The sequence below is a fragment of the Apteryx mantelli genome, chromosome Z, assembly GCF_036417845.1.
Source record: "Apteryx mantelli isolate bAptMan1 chromosome Z, bAptMan1.hap1, whole genome shotgun sequence".
In the NCBI taxonomy this organism is placed as follows: Eukaryota; Metazoa; Chordata; class Aves; order Apterygiformes; family Apterygidae; genus Apteryx; species Apteryx mantelli.
The window spans coordinates 126,132-145,854 of NC_090020.1; the positions used below are offsets into that span (position 1 = coordinate 126,132).

Here is a 19,723-nt window from a genome sequence, read left to right on the forward strand (position 1 = left end):
TCATGCCACAAAAAAACTTCAAAGCATGTCGCATGCAGCCCTCCGTGCAATCCAGGATGAGCCAGCCCTTTGAAACAGGGATCGGGAGACCCCTCGTTAAGGACTTCATTAATTCCTCAAGCCTGACAGATGGAGAATTTATTTCCTACCTCTGCGTGCTGGCCAGGGCTGAGCTGCCGTTTGCACAGGCAGCACTTCAGGCAAAGGGGGTGGTAGTCTTTGCCCAGCGAACGCTTCCTCTCAGCTGTTAACAAAAGAAAAGGAAATGAGTAATTATACTGCAAGCAACTCATTGATAGCAAAACGTATGTGAAATGGGTCTTTGATCCATTGCATTACTTGCCAAAGAAAGGGAGGAAGGCGGAATTTTTCCCTCGTATCAAAGCAGAGGTAGAATCTTTAACACAGGAACAACTTAGCTTTTTTCAACAAGTCACTTTTATCAGCACTGCTGTGTCTCTGTCTGTTTGGAGTTTACTCTTTCTAAGCACTAAACCTTGAAAAATTCACATTCTAGCCAGAATAAAAATCTTCTTTCTTCTTCACTTCAGCCAGCTGGGGAGATATTTCGGACATATATTTTAGGATTCCTTTCCCAGTTCTCACACTAATAGGAATAAAAAGGCACCCAGGAAGATACACTGGCTACTTGAATGTCTTGTTATTACTTGGTGTGTTTCTGTGAAACAGTTATATATCTGATCTTCCTCAGTGAAACTGCTGAAGAGGAAGGCAGTGTTTATTAGCTTGCTACGTAGAACAGGATCCATAGTAACACAAGGAATTTTAATTGATGCAGAGACATCTTCCTACGTCTATTTCTTTTTTTTTCCTCAAACAACACTCTTGTTACCCTAAACCAGTAAATCAAGAAAATCAGCTACACACTGCACAAAGCAGGGAAGGAAAGCACTGTGAAAGATTCCTTGTGTTGCTACAAGTTTGCAAGTGCCCTCATCTCATAGCCATCCGATGTAAACCAGGAAGGCCCAGTCACAGAATCACAGAACGGTTGAGGTTGGAAGGGACCTCTGGAAATCATCTAGTCCAGTTATTTATCACAAAGTACTTCCTCGGATGACCAGTACAGATGGACAACCATGATGTCAGCAGCTGGGAGCCCTCAGCTCTCACTATGGTCACATGACAATCTGGCTCACACAATACCCATGGCACAGGCATGTCACCCCCAGCTCCCCTAGACTTGCAGAAGCTCCAGGGACAGAGCAGTGGCAGCAGCCAGAAGCCCTTTTGACAAGGATTGCTAGTCTAAGCAGAAGCATACTGACTTATTCCACAAATATTAGCAGGTTGCCCAGACACAATGATGGGATCTGAAACAAATCCTGTGCTCTTGCTTACAAAACTCGCTAGATTTTGAACTGTGGCATCCCCTAATCATTACCTCCTAGATTCTGCCTTTGTGAACACAAGTAGGCAGTCAGTGGTGGTATTTATGAGGTTCAAGACTAAACTTACAGCTTTCAGTGAATCTAGATCCACGCTTAAACTTTGGGGAAGTTGGGACTCAGATCCATACATAGCCATTCTGGTCAGATGCTGAATGGGATAAAGGTGTTTCCTTGAAAGGTTTCGTTTAAGGGCCCTTGTAGACAATGGCAGAGTCACTGGGGAGCAAAAATTCACCAGTCCACTGACATAAACATTCCCTTCTGTGGGGCCACCACAACTTCAGATGCCTTCTGCCCTACACCTGCAGATGGGGAACAGCATTGTTCAACATTATCTGATCTGAAGGGTGATCCAAAAGTAAATGAAGTCTTACAATTCCAGCTGTGAAGCTGGAACCAACCCTCTTTTAGACAATGATGACATTTGACACCAGCAGTCCAAGAGCAGAATAGGGAAATGGGTCACAGACATCATTCTGTGCAATCTGTAAAGAGCACCTGCTCCATGAAGTGATCCCCTTGATCACTCCTCATGGATTCTTCTAAACTGATCCTGAATTAAGCCCAGGAGGAGGCACCTTTCAGTCCTGCTTTCTTCTGTCAGGTTGCCTCTAATGATGAGTCCAGAGCCCCTTATACAGACTTTCTGGCAGGAGAAAATGAACATCTTCACACACTGTGCCCTATTCTGTACATAAATGAGTCTAGGGAGATGAACGGACCTGGTGGTATCCCTGCAGACAGGGGCTGAGCAGTGGGGCCTTCAGCTTATTTCAAGCACTGTGGCTGTAACTGTTATTTCTGTGTCTCCCAGGCACAGATGCTGGAGATGTCTGGGGCAGGTGCAGAGCTTCCCCTTTCCAGTAGGCAGGACAGCATTCCCAGCCACGGACAAACACAAAGTAAGCAGCACATCTCTCTGTGCCGGTGCTATATCCTGTTCTCGGGGTATCTGGCTGTCACTCAAAGGTTCTCCTCTGTATAACAATCAACAATAAAAATCTCTCAGCCACAGAGCCTGCTCCCCAAACCTCACAGTAAAAGTGATTACAGATGCTACAATATTGAGAACCTGCCAATGGTTTTGCTATCTGAGTTGAGATTGTTCTGAAAGACTGTGATTTTTTTTGTAAATCTTACAGTTTGGTACCTAAAGGAAAATATTTTGGGGTGGAGGGAAGGGAAGGATATGACCCAGGAAAGGATATCTGTGGCCGTATAGGAAGAATATCAGCAAGACTGATGTACTGTCATTTGTATGTCTGGCCTGCTGGGTAAACATTGGGCAAGCGTGCTGCATTTTCCTTATTGACAAAATGGCAATAAGGTATTGTCACAATTATGTACTACAGAGCTTCTTCAAAAAAGTCAGCCGTCTAGCCAGTACAAATGTATACAGCACTTTTCCTCTTTCCCTTTGCTCTAGTAAAAGCATCTTTTATAAATAAGGTCAAATGTCTTGGACAGGTTGGTCTAATGGATCCTATGAAAGGATTTTGCAGTCTGCCGGATGAGGATGCAGATGGACGATATGACCATTCAGACTCCCAAATTTATGTTGTGGCTAATGCATGTTGTCCCAGCAGTCAGCTGCTCCCATTTATTGGCATGAATCCTCTCTTTCCTGATTGAGCTGTCACATCACCCTCCTTCAGACCAGTGGAACCACATCTTACCACTTCACTGTGTAAGGATGCACTGTCAGGAAAACTAATCCTCACAATGCAGAAATCTTCAGTGGAGAAGAACTGCTTGCATTACTCCATAATAATGTGCTCTACAAAACTTCATCTAGTCAAATGTCCCTGACCATTATCTCTGATACAATTGCTGTCCAAGAAAATAGAAGTATATTTATAACAACATAAAATAAACAGATGTTTCTTGACAAAATTGTTAAACATCAGTATTGCAGGAAGATGGTCATTAAAGTCAAGGTGAAATATAGGTCTAGGCTTGCAAAACTTCAAGAAAAAGCTTCCTCATTTTTTTCTTGCAGAATCCAGTGCAGTTTTAGATTGTTATTTCATTCCAAACTCCCTGGAATGCACAAGGGTTATATTTTTTGCCCCAAAGCAAAATAATACAGTTAACTATATGAGGTCTACTCTGCTGGAATGGGCACTATAATCTCCTAAAACCTAAAGTAATGTGGACTTCTGTACCTTCTCAAGGATATTTCATTTTTTAAGTTCTTTTGTTCACACTAGTGATGATTCACTAGTGACAGCTTTCCCTGAAACTGGAAGCATTTGTTGGAACATGCAGCCCTTGGTACTCTGGATCTGCTGTCTGTGGATTGTGCACAGAGTTTAGTGTCATAAATAGCCAAGAGCCGGAAATTTAAAAGAGAGGGGAAGTTTTTTATTTCACATTGTCACTGTTATTCTTCTCCATAGGATTTATATATTACAGGGGCATTGCCTCCAGGAAATACAGACAAGCAAAATATTTACATACCTTTCCAGCTTTAATCATGTGATTTGTAGTGGGCCAGTTACATGCTTCAAATCAGACATGTACCTCAAACTTCCAATTTCATTAACCATCATAGCCAAATATAGCACTATAACAGGCTGAAAAATATTCAAAATGACAAATTATTTAGTGAAGAAATTGAATCTATATCTTTCATGGCATTTTTCAACCATCTCTGGTAATTTAGACTTTATTAATCTTAAAATTCTCCATTTTACTAAAATTCACATCTTTTTTGTGTAGAGCAACAGTAAATGATGCTGTGTCAAATAATACCAGTGTTTATATTGACTACTTTTCTGGGCTGTGATTATGACAGTCTCACAGATTTCTTCTGTAAATAATTCTTGGTTTGTAGTTGTTGATGAATCATTTATTACAGATTTAGAACAGCACTTAGGTCTGTTAAGTGTCATATGGCATTGTTTTGGACCCCTGTTACACTAACACATTTAGCTATAAAACACAATAAAAAATATGATATGCCTTTATATTGCACTCAGTGAATATGTGAAAGTTAAGTTTTGCATTCAGTTTCCCCGAGCATCATCACTGACTGAGCTCAAATACACACATATTCAAAGAAACTGAACATAAAAAGGTCATGAACATAGCAAATGCACACTGGATTTGGAAATCAAATGGAATATGCATGGCACCTTTCCTTCTCCTGATATTTGCTTAATGCTATGATTTGAATTATTCAGGGTACTGTATAGTAATTGAGGTGAACAGCATCAGACTTCAGTTCTGTTCTGAGTTCTTTGTTCAACTACTGTTGGATCCACTTGCCATTTCCAAATCCTTCTGCTTAAAGTAACTCTTGAGAGAATCGAAGTGTAGGAAAGCCAGTCAAGGCACAGAGACTTGGAATGGATAACCTTATAAGGCATGCAGACCCTTGGCATCTTGTTCTGTAGTTGAAAAGCTGCTCAACATAAATCCACTTGATATGAAAATAAATGGAACAGGAGGGAGAAACTTGTATGAGCATAAAGTTCTCCTGAGTCACCTGCTTCTAGCAGCTCTTGATGTTCTTCCAAAACTCATTAAAAGGGGAGGACAATTTTAATATCAAGAAATGAGACTGTCGTATGACAGTGGAAAAGAATTGCAGCATTTCATGTCTTCTAGTTCCCCAGAAGAATGTTTTCTGAATCAATCAAGCATTTTAATTTAAGTCCTTAATAAGAATTAAGGTGTGTCTGCCTTGATCTGTCTTACTATCCAGCTTCTCTCTAGCCCTTTTTTCCACCTTACTTCTGCCTGGCTTCTTGCTATATATTTAAAGCAGCAATACTCATAACCTAACAAAAATCAGAAGCTTACTTGGAAAGATAGATTTCATTCAGAATAACTACTGTCTCCAGAAAACAGCAGTGTTTTATAACTGTACCTTGCATATTTCTCTTGCAGCCTAACAGGACTATGCAAAAATTAGTATATTTTTCAACCTTTGCAATCAACTGAGTAAAGTAAAACTTCTGCTAAATTATTTTTGCTCCCATATTTTAGTTAGAGTTGAATTAGAATATGTAAGGTCTATTAAAAAAAAAGGCTTTTAATCAAATGCCCATGTGTTCTAGAGTCTGTATAAATAGTGTTTATTTAAGTGTATGGCCTCAAAAGTTTTGTGCCAAACACTTTTTAAGCTTCTTTTTTATTTTTCCTGTTTTTTGTCAAAAACTCTAAAACATGTTCATAAGTGTGTCTCAAAAATGTCTTCTTTAAGTTTTAGAAAAATAATTACTATTTTTTTATCAGCTTTAGTTGCAGTTTTCTTGGTGAGACTTCAGTGAAGTTAGCTTCATGTTCTCAAAGAAAGCAGCTTTAACTGGTTATAAGGAAAACTTATCTTCCCTCTTTACTTCTAAGGAGATAACTACTTGATAGACAAAATCATTTTCTAACTTTATCTCTCCAAGTGTCCCACAACATGTATGTAATTTGTGTTCAAGATTGAGCCACAGCAACATTTCTTTAGAAGCAATATTTTCATGATATGGTGAAATCTGTTGCCATTAAATTCAACAACTCTCTAAAAGGATACAAAGAAAGAGCAGCAGGCACAGCTATTCAAGAAAAACTATTCCAGTTCAGCTATTTTTGAATATCTTCCTGTCTGAGTACTATTTTGGGGGGGGGGGGGAGGAGAGAGAATGACTTTGGAAGGTAATCATTCTTCAATAAAATCACTGTTATTCCAGAATACAGTGTCCACAAGAGGGAGTTGTCTGGACTAAATAGAGCAGAATAACTAATCAAAAATACAATGGCTGGGTAATATTTGCCTAGAGAAGGCCTGGAGGACTGGGCCTGCACGAACTCCACAGACTGGCCCTGTCAGGATTTGTTTCCCACACAGGGCTTCAGATCAAGCCTTCCACATTTGCTTCCCGGTTTGGACTGTACTTTCTGTGCTGTACAGGAAGCCACACATGACACAGCATGCTACATTTCGGGGGCAATAGTGTCACCCCACATGATTTCTGTGGGATAAGGAGCTAATCATTTGAAGAGAACAAAAAATATACTGTAAGTATACCCTGGCTCATAAGTTGTAGGGAACCGACCCTCAGCTCTTTTGCTTGGGAAGCCACCACTTGGGTATGGAAAAGCTGTAGCCTAGAAGATCATTCAGGGTGGCTATCCTCCACTGGACTTTTATGGATTGTTCCCAAAATATTGTTCCTCTCATGGTCCAGTTCTGTCAGATCTTAGAATTCAGGATTCAGCTTTATTGCAGTTTTGCTTTGTCCTCAGGACATCATCACGAATCAGAGCCCTAATTGTGGCTATGCTGGTGACTTGCAAAATAGGATTATGGCTTATAAAGAAGCACCAGCAAACATCTTCCTAGCAAAAAGAACCTATCATTTCCAGGGTAAGGGAGGACTGCTATATAAAACATTTATTATAATGTTCTCTCTCTAAAAATCATTCTCCTGAAACTGCTGATGTTGGTATTTTTATTCTGGAAGTAGCCAAAAACATATTTATCATAAAATAAGCAGCAACCAGTTGTTCTGCTGGGGTAAGTTGGGAACATTCCACTAGCTTTGATGAAGCTAAACTTGTACATACCAGCCAAAAATCTGGTTCATTTTGTATCAACACTGAACAAATGAGAGCACGACTAGTGATTTAAAGCAAAAGCAAATCATAGCTGCTGGTTTTCAAGTGCTTCCCAAGGAAGTCCTCAAGCCATCCAACATGAAAGAGATTATATTATCAGGAAGTTCAAAATATCAAGAGGTTTTTCTAAATACCTGCTCGTGATGACAGTAAGCATCTAAGCATTTGTGATGACACAAAGCATCTAAGCAAATTTTTCTTTCATTTTTTTTCTTTACAAATAGTGAAAAGAACCCCATCCACACTTAAAGCTAACATCCTGCAGACTTAAGGCTGTGCCTGGAATTCAAAATTTCTCAGAAAGTCTCAGTCCTGTTTTTCCATAACTATTCCTTGTGTACCAAAATTATTTATAGTTTTAGGGAATGAAATACTGACATTGCTTTGAAACAGTATGTGCATTGAAGAATAAAAGTATGACATGCTGTCTGCATTGTTTTGGTACACGTTTGGTGTACCATAAATATATTGCACAGCTTAAGGAATGCATTTCTTGTACTTAGCAATTGAGATGAGGTGGTTTTTTTGTTTGTTTGTTTTTTTGCTGTGGAATACAAAAACCATACACATAACATTGACATCATTTTGTTAATTTGTGCAGTAGGGCAGCTCGCTGTGCTGAATCTGAACTGCATAAATGCATATGCTGTAATAGAGCAATGCCATGGTGTAGTATATTCCTCACATCATAATAAATTTGTAGCACACTGTCTGCGTTAGACAAAATGGTATATGTCTGTTGCACAAGCGCACCTGCACCATGGCCTAAATAGAAAAGGCAAATCCAGAGTGATTTGTCCATGAAGTGGAAAATAAAGCACATTGTAGTAGTATATGATGTAACAGCTTTTGTTCTAGTCATAGGAGTGTTAAGGTCATAAGGTTAAAATTCCACACTATCCATCGAAAGTTTGCTTCTCAGTCTTCATGACTAAGGTTTAAATCATTTGTTTTTACAACGTGCAGGAAAGTAGTGTTTTCCAGAGCTTTGTGTTTATTTCATCCCACCACTAGACATCCAGATTTAGGGAGCATGTTCCTGATTTCGTCTATGCTGGGGTCAATAACAGTGACTCCAGTCAGGTCAAAAGAATGACACTGGAGCAGGAGAGAATCAGTCTAGTATGTGAACATTGCCTGTGCCAAAACCTGATGCTCTGAGTGTGTGGCTTGTCTGGAGTCACAGCTGGACCCCTGTGATACTGGCTTGCCTATACACAAAGCCCTGATATAATAGAGACCCATAACAGCTTACAGGTTAGGACTATTTCCATTCTGCGCTTACTCTGGCATATACATCTGTATCAGACCTGTGCAATGTTAGGTTGGTCTGCATTACAGTGATCCTCTTACGGTAGGAACCTCCTTAATCTCCATTTGATGACATGTCCTTTCAAACAGTCTCTTCCTAACAACTTTTTTGTCGTCTTGGATAAACATGCTTCCCTAAGGCAAACCCAAGATGATGGCAGACACAGCTGTGGTCTGGTGTATAGCTAGATGGACAGTACACTGGAATGGAGCACAGAAGATGTTGTTTTAGTACTAGTTCTGCAGCTGGCTTGCAGCATGGCCTCAGTTCTCCTCTGTCCTAGATTTTACATCTATAAAACAGAGACAATTACACTGTTCTCCTATGTAAAGTGTTGTAGGAACTGCAGAGAGGAACTGTGATAAGAATGTCTGGGACTAATACATTATTATCAGCTAACCCACTTGGTGGTCATGGGAAGTACATTTATCTCTGTGTACTTCTGTTTCAGTTTTTCAGTCTCCTCCATGTGCGCTGTGAGTTCTTTAGGGCAGGTTCTTGTTCTTACCATGCATATGGTGAGCCCTTTGGATATTGAAAGCTCTGTCATGAGGAATGACAAAGTTACTGAGTAAACATTTACATCATTTTCCTGCTGGCCCTTCCGAGGTGTCGTCTACACTCCCTAGGAAATCTATATGCAAGGAATCCTCCATCTATGGTAGAAGACCCAAAGAGCATGAGGAGAAGGTACAGTTCAACTACTGGAATATATTCCTGGGTAAGCACTGAAAGTAATGGGGTGGCTACTCAGAAGCAGGCCTTGTGTGAATTATTTGTGACATCTAGTGAAACAGATTCCTCATTAATAAATTAAGGACTACAAGTGCATAAATATGGACAGAATTGTGCAACTAAACCTGTAAGCCATGTGTCTGCCTTGAGTTAGCTGGCTGGAGTGAACATCTCAACCCTGTGACAGTTAAGACAGTGAGGAGGTGGACTGTGGTTTACATCTGCATGTGGACAGCAGGAAAGCGGAAGATAAAAACTGTGATGACACAAACTGATTCAAAGTGGCCTTCTTGGTAATGATTCTTCTAATTGAATTCCTTGTTAAATAGTAGAAGAAGGTGCCCATTCTGTGATGTTTTATCTTTGCCATGTGGCCTTCTTTGGATTTCAGCCTGTCTGCAACAGACTCCCTCTGTGACCTTGAACAAATCACTTTAGCTCTGTGTCTCTGATCTTCAATTGTACAGTTAATGTCACAACACAAACCCATCTCAGAGGGATGTAGGATAGGTGGGTGCAATAAAAACATTGAGGACAGTACCCTAGGACTTACACATGCCTTCCACTTTTAACTTTTGGGGGTACCTGCAGCCTAAAACAAGGTCTATGTAATACTGATGTCAAAAATCCACTGGAATTTTTCTCCTATCCCCTTCCAGCATGAGGCAATAGAACTTATAAATGCACGACACATCACATACTTAAGGAAAAAAAAAAAAAAGAAAAGAAAAGGTCTTCCTTTTGTTTGCTAAATCACAAGGAATAGTGCAGCCCTGTTCAGCACAGAACATTCTAACCTCAGCGTGGAGACTGCTCAGAACAAAATGAGTATTTGGGTGAAGCATTAGTATGTCAGCGCATCTCTCAGCAGGAGCTCATTGGCATGAGGAGTCTGTAGAGGGCTCCACTTCCTATCAAATGAAATATAGCTGCGACTATCACACATTCAAAATTAATAGAGACTCTGAGATAAACACTTCCTGGTAATTGTCTCTCAACAGAGAGGCATAGGTGCCTCTTTCTGCCCTATTCAAACTGCTCCCATAGGGAACTCTTCATTTTAGCCCACTTGGGCTTTATCCTCCACTTCTTGTCCCCTAACTACCACATGGCCCATGGGAAAGTCTGTACTGGTTTCTTTTCCTTTAATACAATACTTGAATTCTGTACTTTCTCCCTTTCTTGCAATAGAATAATGAGATATTATTCAAGTGGAGTAAAAGGGATCATACTTCAGCTTAATAAACACATTTTCTGGGCTAGTGGTTGCAACTTGTCTTTTGTCTCTTTTAATAATAGATAGCCATTATTCTTAGAACCAAGATATACCTCATTCCTTATTTACACATATGCATTTCTTTTTTATATCCTTTGTATACACTTAATGCTCTGGTGCATAAAGTGGTCATCTCCTAAGGAAAAAAAAGCAATCCTCCCATTAAATTGCTACACCACAGTAACATGCTGCTCTTTTAATATCCATGGTGTTGGTCACTGCTGATTCTTTTAAACAGTTTATCCACAACAGAGCTATACCCACTTATTAACCTACTGGATAGCCTGATTTCTCATCGCCTCTAGGAGCTATTTACATCTCAGGGGTCAAACATCACCACCTCTAAATGGCTGTGTTTTAACACCCACTCTGCAAAGGTGCCAGTGACTGCACAAGGCAAGGGACCTGACAAAGGATCTGGGAAATATTTGATGCACACAGTCTCCAGCATGTAAACTATCATGAAAGAATGGCATAAGATTCTCAAGCAGATGGGTTTTTTTATGTTTGAGAATAACTTCCACTTTATATCACAAAGTAGCCTTCACTCTCTGTGGATAAAACAAACCATGATTCCCAGACATACTGGGAAATGAGTTGGCTAGGCATGCAATGCTCCTTCCCTGTCAGGGACAGAGGTTTGCCGGGCAGCTGTAGCAATTCTTTATATGACATCGTATTTGTTCATATGTTCTGCCTATTTTACTGCCAGCAACCAGCTGCTGGGGAAAACTGGAGCAGGAGTGGAAGAGAAAGGGGAAGAGAATTGCTGTAGGAAAAATCACTTAGAAGGGAGGAATAGAGGTTGACTTAGTGACGGTTAATCTTTACAAAGAAGATACCTGGTGGCAGGCCATGTTGCCAAAAATATTAGCACAGCTGGAAACTACCTATGTTCATCTGATACCAGAGCTGTCTCTGGTCTAGAGACAATTATACCCCCAGCTGTTCAGAATGTACTCATGAAGGATGGGCTGAGATTTCTGCTTAGCATTACTTTGTCATTTTTACCTCTGCTGTCATAAGGTGCTATTACAGGTTTTAATATATTTGTTCTCACCATACTGGAGTCAGACAGGGGGACACTGTTATCTCCACTGGGCAGGTGAAACAGTGAGGAATTAGGAATATATACATACCACAAAGTGGAGCAGCAGCTCTATCCAGCCATCCATGAGCTATCCATGTAACCAGTGTGTCCACCTCAGCACAGTGCATTGGGCCTTGCTGAGAGGCAGAGCTTTTGGCTCACAACATGATGTTAACATGGCTATATATGCTCAGTAAACACAATGGCTCACTGAGAGAAGTCCACTAGATGTGTTGCATGCTGGAAACATGTCTAGGGAAGCTAAATGACTTGCTCAGACGAGCTTCTGTTGCAGAACAATAAACTGAACCATGACTTCTGGGTAGGACCAGAAATGCAAAACTGTCCTTTTCCTCATTTCTGTCCAATTAACTTGCATTTCTCTGTCTGAGTTAGTCATTATGCATTTCATGCTGTTAGATTTCTTGTTTGCAGATCAAATGTATTGGCCGGATCCCAGGTTAGAGTAAATCTTGAAGTCACTGGCACTGTGGTGATTTACACCACCTGGGAGTATGGTCCACAACTTCTATTTGGCTTTTCACCAAGTCTTTAGCTATGCTGTAATATTTCTTTGCCTGCATTTAAAGAAGGAACCCTTCCTGAAGAAAGCTGATGGCATCTTCGTTAACATTGCTGAAATTCTAAGATGTTTCTCAAAGATTTGCTGATGCCATCTCAGGAATTTTGGTAAATAGTTAATTTGGAAATTATGCTGTTTGACCTTTTAGTGCTCATTGATCCTGTTTCTTATTCACTATCAAAAGATGTAAATAACAACACAGTAAGGCATTGCAACCAGTTGTTATAGAAGGAAGTTTGATTATGGTGACTCCATGTGAAAATTGTAGATGAAATTTCAAGACGTGGACCAAGACAAACTTCAGTTCTGATACATCAAACTAGCTTTCCATCTAATTATATCAGGACTGAATGTGGCACCCAGACTTTGTATAAATGATCTTAATTGGAAGTGACATAAAAGCATGAACTTACACATTTTCTTGAATTAGAGGCAGAGATCTATAGCAGAGGAGGAGAGAGTGGATGACTTCTGTCTCTAGCCAGCTGAACATCCTTGCAATTTAACCAATACTAGTAGATGGGAGTGTTCTGAAACCCCATACGTGATTCTGAGTTTCTGGCAGGGATGGCAGCAACCTCCATGTGATACTTTTATTCAGCTTGGTATGCTTAGAGTGCTCTTTCCCATCACTATCTTATGAGAGATGTGTAAGGGTCCTATGTGTCACTTTCCCCTCTTGGTACTCCCGTTCTCAGGCACAGAATAGGTGATATTCCCTAAAACTATAGTTTCTTAGACCTCCAGGTATATTCATTTGCCTTCCTTGGCTCATCTATGTAGTAAAAGTAAGGTTTTGAACTTCTGTAGGCTTCACTGTATTAAATGAGGTCTTATTCTTTTCACTTTCTGAGGACACCAAGCTATTCAACCAAAGCAGAGGGGTTATAGTGACACATGTTCAGTTATTGCTTCTGTCCCCCTTACTGAGCTGAATAACAGCCACGAGGCCAGGCTCATCAACTTAGTGTATTACTTAGTTCAAAGGATCAGGTGTGTCTTAATGTGTGGGCGCACAATATGATTCTCAGCAGGGATCATGTCACTGCTTGGATAGCAAACAAGTCATCTTGTAGAGCTCACTGCCAAAATTAAGTTATCCAGAATTAGTAACCCACACCGGGCAAGTTGTCTATGAGGATAAAGCCATTTCTTGCAGACAAATCAACATATCCTGAGATAGATGTGGAAGTCAGTCAATTGGATTGCATGGTAGCGGTGACTATTACTTCCCAGGAGAGTAACCAGCAGTTAAATGGACTATTTCAAGAGCTGACATCTGCTCTGCAGATGAGAATTAGATGAGATCATCAACATCAGACTAAATGGGTGGCTTGAATCATACTTCTGCTCTGATTGGGTGACTAGAAATCCAAAGCTGGTACAGAAAATGGAAAAGGAGCCCCATGAAAGGTTGCTCACAAGGGGTTGCCAGGAATTGCCATCTCAGATTGGAGAGCCCTTCACTGATGGTAGTTATGAACACTTTCCAGCACAAACAAGCCGGTTGCAATGTGATGTGAGAATGTGCTCAACAGAAACCTATGAAGAAGCAAAGTGGCCGACAAGAAAGCAAGGACAGCCCAGTTCTCTGTTACCTAGTTGTGCTTTGCACCTGCAGATGTGGTTCTGGTCTGTGGGTCTTCTACATGATATTTTGAAGCAAGCACACTGTGTAATGCCATGTAATTATGCTAGGGCTGGTATTTGCTGGTCTGTGGTTTGAAGTCTCTTCTTCAGAAGTGCTTCACTTCTTGTTTTCCTGTCAACATCTTATGTTTCCTCTGCCCATGTGACCTGTGGCTTTCTAGAGTGTACTAAAGCTCACTAATAGGCAGGCTTAATTCAGAACATATATGTGTCACCATGGTCACATACGTGCTGTTACAACCCCAGCCTTCCATTTCAGGACCTGTAGCCCTAAAAGAAGAAAAATCCTCTGTGAAAGGCAATTGAAAAGAAAAAATGCTGAAAAAGTATGGAACTAAAGAATAATTAGAGTGGGTGGTGCTGAAATAGAAAAGCTTGGACTTAGAATCTTAGTTAAATTAGTAAAAAATCATATGATTCTCAACAATTTTCCCCCTCATTGCAGTAAGGTGACCCAGATAAGCATTTAGGGATGCAGACATTCCCCTAACCTGGTTAATGCTCAGCCTGTCCTACTCCCCCTAACATTAGTTGCATCCTACAGCCCTTGACCTGATTAGATGAAGGTCCTGTATATTCCTGTCCTGTAATTGTACAAACTCCAACTATAAAAATGCTGCATTAAGGTGATCCCCTCAATTAATGAAGAGGACACCACGTTATAGCTCAGTGACCAACCTCCCATTGCTGTATGATCTAAGTACACGTCACGTATTGAGCAAGATCTGTTAAACTCCTCCAAGTTTCAGCCATGCAAGTAGCTGTATTGACTGTCTGTCGGACTATTCGTGCATTTATTAATGAGGTGCTAAAGCATGTTGGTGAAGGTGTCAGCTTCAGTCCTAGGAGATGTATAGGGTCATTCTGCAATTAACAGTCCAACTCTTCAGTCAAGCCTGATTTCTTTTTCACCAAGAGGAACGTGATGCAGATGAAAGGCCATGACACCTGCCAGAACCACAGGACAGGAAGGAGAGACAAATTAACCTGATATTCATAAAAACTTTGAAATTGTGAGTGTGCCACAGACAGAAGCTAAATTAGCACTGATGAGGGCCGTGACACATCTCACTTCAACGGGATCCTGACATGAGAGGCAGCAGCAGCCCAACCCTGTTCAGTGTGTTGTAATAGCTCTTTGAAACCTCAGGGCTGCTAAAGCACTTCTGCCTCTTTGAGTGAAACGTCAAGGCAGTGGCATCTGATTTTAATCCAAGTCAGGCAACTCAAGGGTTAAATCCTTCTTCTTTTAAAGGTCAGAGTGAAGCAACCATTGATTTTGCTGGGTCAGGATGTTGCTTTGGTTTCCATTTCTGTTCACACGTTGTCTTCACCACAGAGACAGCCAGGACTCCAACACGAGTGGTGCCTTTAATTTTCCCCTGAAGATTATCTCACTCAGGAGGGTGTCCTTATAACCTAATTCCTAATGAGACTTTACCTTAGGCACAGAGCACATGCATTAAGAGCCCGGTGCTGATGAGTCTCCAGTGCCTTCCCACATTTCCTTGCTAGTGCCCAGGAAAACAGAGAAATCCTTCTGTAATTCACTGACAAAGAGTTATTGAATGCCTCCTCTTACCACAGCACCAAGAAACACACATATGCCTCTCTAAGTCAAGATAAATTCAGGGACACTCAGCAGCTTGGTCGAATAGTTTTACAGCATGGCAGTTTAGGCTAATCTGCATACATGTCTACCAGGCACCTAAGTTAACTTTTAGTGACATGATTACATTAATTATAGCAGGAGAAAGCAGAACAGGCTTTACAGCAATGAGTTACCACTCATTGCACCAGTAGAGGGGGGAAGATTTAGGGCTGGCCCAGGAATAATTTTCTCGTAGCAGAAAAGGTTGATTTTGAGAAGAAAAATATTGTTTCTGTCATGGAAATTCCTTTACTTTTGCATCAGAAAGTCTAACAGTAAAAATAAGTTTGGAGCCCCAGCAGACAAAATACATACATTTGGAATTGTTGTTTAAAAACTAAATTTTTTCCTCCAGAATATAAATATTCTTTTTTAAATTTTACATTTTCATAAATATGTTTTCTCAGTTTGAAAAGGATCACAACATTTACAGGGAAATTGAACACTAGTGCAATTATAAAGAGGTATTATAAAAAAAAATACAATTAGTCCCTCCTCTGATACTGAAAACAATGGCAAGAGTAGCACTGATTTCATTATAGCAGGACTGAGAACTGGGAAGACATAACAGGAAAAAAGGCTTGGTGACACACTCCTGCCACAGCTGCTGCTGGTGTCAGTGGTGTTCTGACTCAAGGGATAGATTGTGGAAACTGGAATTGTTTGGAAGTTGGACAGTGAAGAAGCCCACTCCCATGAACTTGTCCAGTACAACCTGGTTCATAAGCAACATCTAGGGAAGTGTGATATTACCGTTGTAAGAGCATATATATCCAAGATGCACTTGTTTGAATAAAGAGAAGGGTGAAATATTGGTCCATTGTAGCCAACTGGAATTTGAACCCAATGGGAACAGGACTTTTCTCAGTGATACTTGAATGAATTTAATTGAATAGATGCAAAAGGCTGTGGAAAATTTTTCTGTTTAAGCCTGCTTTATTTTGCTTATGTTTTCTTTGGTAAACACACATATGGAAGTTAGACCAGTGTAACCAGGTTTAAATCAATCTGTGTCCTTACAAAGATTTAGTCATTTAATCAAATCATTTTTAACTTTTTGAGTTAAGAAGTTAAAGGCAAAAAACTGCTTTGAGTTAAACTGATTCATTTACTATGAAGACAGAGCCTTGTTTTATAAAGAAAACTGGGATGATTGACAGGAAAAAAAAATAGTGCTGCATGTGGTCAGTGATTAACATTGCCAAAAGCCATTTCAAATGCTGCTACTTCACAAATAGGATTTTATAAAACTTTTATCCTTGAACTAAACTATTTTGAGGCTAAAAAGTTGTATAGCAGAGAGTATTAAAAAAGAATGCAAACTGTTTCTCTAAAGTGCTATAATCTTTTCCTTTTGCATCCTATCAATAATAGAAGAGCAAGGCTAATAATCTCTGTGTAAGTCTCTTTACACTGTTGAGTTATAAACTCATGAAAATCAGGGAGTGAGATCAGAAGAAGAAACTGAACTATCCCAGGTAGAAAAGCTGTGATAAAGCGTAGACTATTGTAGCCACCTAAGCAGATGCATTAGCTGCCAACAGAGGAGATCTTCTATGAAATAGTGCAGTTACTGTGCACTGAGCCATGACATTTTAAGTAATCCATCAAAAACATGTTTAAAATTGGAAAATAATGAAGCTGGTGAAATAAGACCTGCCCAGAAAAGCAAACCATAACATCTCTAGTAACACTGTGACACATTCTTGAGCAAGTAGGAGAGGAATTACTCCACTAAAATGAGAAAGTTCCATTGACTAGAGGGATTTCTGTCAATTTGGTATAATATTTAAAAGATACAAGTCCCACACAGTAAACTCTCTTGAATTGCATTCAATTCTCTGGGCTTTTGAAACAAACCAATGTTAGAAATGATTGAATGTCTCCTGCAAAACTCTCTCTCTTTTTTTTTTTAACTCATGCATTAGCAGTATTACCTGAAGATATTTTGTCTGTGGGTCACGGGGGACAGGGACAGCTATGCACAGCAGCTCTCTCCCTCTTCCACATATGTATGCTTACTCAAGCTAATAGAAATCTCAGAGAATGCTTTTTCTAAAAAAAACCCTTACTCTGTGTCACTACAAAGAACTAATGCAATTAGTTAGAAGAATTACATGCCTGAGACCCATTTCCCAGCCTGCGCTGTGGGGTGTGGTGGTCATTTTTCTTCCCAAACAGCAACTAGAGAGAAGACAGAGAGGTTTGACCTAGAGGAGTTGTCAAAGGTCATGTGTGCTTCATAGGGTCTCTGTGGGTTAGGATTGCCCCTTGCAACCCAGGTGCCCTGGCCTCCTCACTTTGCAATCATGAATGTACAGTGGCTGCTTGAAGGTGCTCAGAGAATCACCTGCACAAGCTGTGCCATCCCCGAGGTCATTTCAGAGCACCAGTTGGGCTGCAAGCAAGTGAATGCTGTAATGCTTGCAATCAGGTTGGTCGCGCATAGCAAACTGAGGGTAAGTTTTTCAGCAGGTCCAGCTCTCCCCTCAGATCTGTCCTGAAGATAGGACATCCAGGATATTCCCTGGGAACTCCAGAAGGCAATGGGACATGGGCAGTATTGTCATCTCCTTTGCTCTTGGCCTCACTCAACGCCCCTCCAGTGTCCTCTATCTCTGCCCACACAGGAGAGCAAGGTAACCCATTTCTTAGTGCAGCAGGACCTTTTGGCTTCACATGCAAACTATTGGCTACAAGCCTGGGTAAGTACTACAGCAACACAGGAATAGGAACTTGTCCTGTTGCACAAATCTTTGGGGAGCAGCTCAAATTATTTTAGCAGAAAGAAGCAGAAGTAGCAATAAGGCTGAGGCCAGAACACAAAAATGAAGAAGCAAGACGGATATATATGAACACTGTTTAATTCTAGAGAGGTGATCTCCAGACGTTTTATCCAGACATTCACTTAATTCTGAACAGATGATACTGAAATGTGTTTAGAGAAACAGTATCAGCTTAACATCGCTCTGTCTGTGAAGCTGCTTGGAAATTTAAAGTAACATATAAGTTCACAGTAGCTGAGAGATTAGACAATGTCAATCTGTTTTAGTTTGTTTTCTTTGCTAAGTACTTTTGGCATCCCTTAACATATTTAGTTTCACTGATTTCACCCTCTCTTCAAAATACTTGTCTGTTCCCATTCTGGCTGGTGTGTATCTTTTGTATACCCATCAAAGGCAAAAGATCAACTAAAAATGGGAAAATAGATCTGTAAATACCCTAATGGAGCAAGTCAGAAGCATATGCAACTACCACAGCTACTCCGAACTGGCTGTTTGATTACATTTTAAGTTGATGATGTCTCATTAAATGCCATTATGAATGGAGTTTTACTAATTATGAATGCAAATGCAAAAGAAGCAAGTCAAAAAGTGCCTGAATTCACATTCCATTATAAAAACACATAATAAAACAGAAATTATTTCCAATGGTATAAACTTACCAAAGTAAACAGGCTTCCCACATATGGGACAATAAGAAATCATTTTCAGGACTGCTCCGTGCAACTCGCAGCATTCAGCACGGCTTATGAAAACAGCAGTCTTCAGCTAAGCAACAGGAAGACCATGGCCCACAGCAAGAAGATGACGTGTTTTGCTTTTGAAGCAGGATGTTGTGGCCATAGGTAAATGAATGCACTGCAGTATGAAAAACTGAATTCAAACAGAAATGGTTAAAAAAACCCTGGAGACTAGAAACACTTCTTCTCCACCAGTACCTGAGAAGTTCTGGGATGCATCTCTATGCCTGTTTTCCACATTTAGCTGAGATCCTGTTGATAAAAATATTTTTTGTAAGAACGCCAAAAATCAAAACTTGTCTGGCTACATTTTTTTTTTCCTATTTGAAGAGAGAGGAATGCTATTAGTAACAAGGTAATCCTTAAGTTTAATTTTTCCTTATGTTTGAAGAATTGCTCATGTATTGGAAAACAAATCTAAAAGTAGCACAGCTATTTTAGCAGAAAGGTTTGTAGTATTATAAAGACATGCAAGTGTGGGGGAGGGGAACCTATGTGTATGTGATGGCAGAGGTCTGTCTTTGAGGATGTTTAAAAGCCTGCTGGAAGGGTGGACTTGGCACCCCTGCTGTGAAAGGCATGAGTAAGAAGAGAGCAGGTTCAGTTTGGCACCTCTCTGAACTTCTTAGGCACATTGGACACATACAGTCAAAGAAGAAACAGCAGCTCAGCTGCACCCAATGATGGCGAGTACCTTGGCAACACACAGTGTACATACAGTGAACTTATTTCCCTGATGGTCCTGAACATCAGCCTCCCTAACCTGTACTTCTTCAGAAACACTCCAAAATCATGTTTCTCATGGTATGCGCTGATGGTCAGTAGGTCTGTGCTAAACTGGACCATGAGGGGCCCACTAGTCCAGAGAATGCCCTGCT

The 19,723-nt window shown here is 40.3% G+C and overlaps 1 protein-coding gene across 2 annotated transcripts in view; it reads right to left on the bottom strand.

Annotated features, from left to right (window-relative positions):
- The window catches only part of LOC136995304 (cysteine-rich protein 1-like), a 36,845-nt gene extending 17,991 nt beyond the window's left edge, over window positions 1-18,854 (bottom strand). Inside the window, exons 1-2 of one of the 2 annotated variants that reach the window (XR_010886866.1) lie at window positions 3,873-3,909; window positions 150-244 (exon numbers count right to left, since the gene is read on the bottom strand). Coding sequence is in view for 1 of the 2 variants with exons in the window: in XM_067315623.1 (XP_067171724.1) it covers window positions 150-244; window positions 18,768-18,810 (138 nt within the window). In the remaining variant the exon portion in view is untranslated. Of the gene's footprint in view, window positions 1-149; window positions 245-3,872; window positions 3,910-18,767 lie in introns of those variants that run through there. The other variant, XM_067315623.1, reaches the window with a different exon arrangement.
- Window positions 18,855-19,723: the final 869 nt, after the last annotated feature.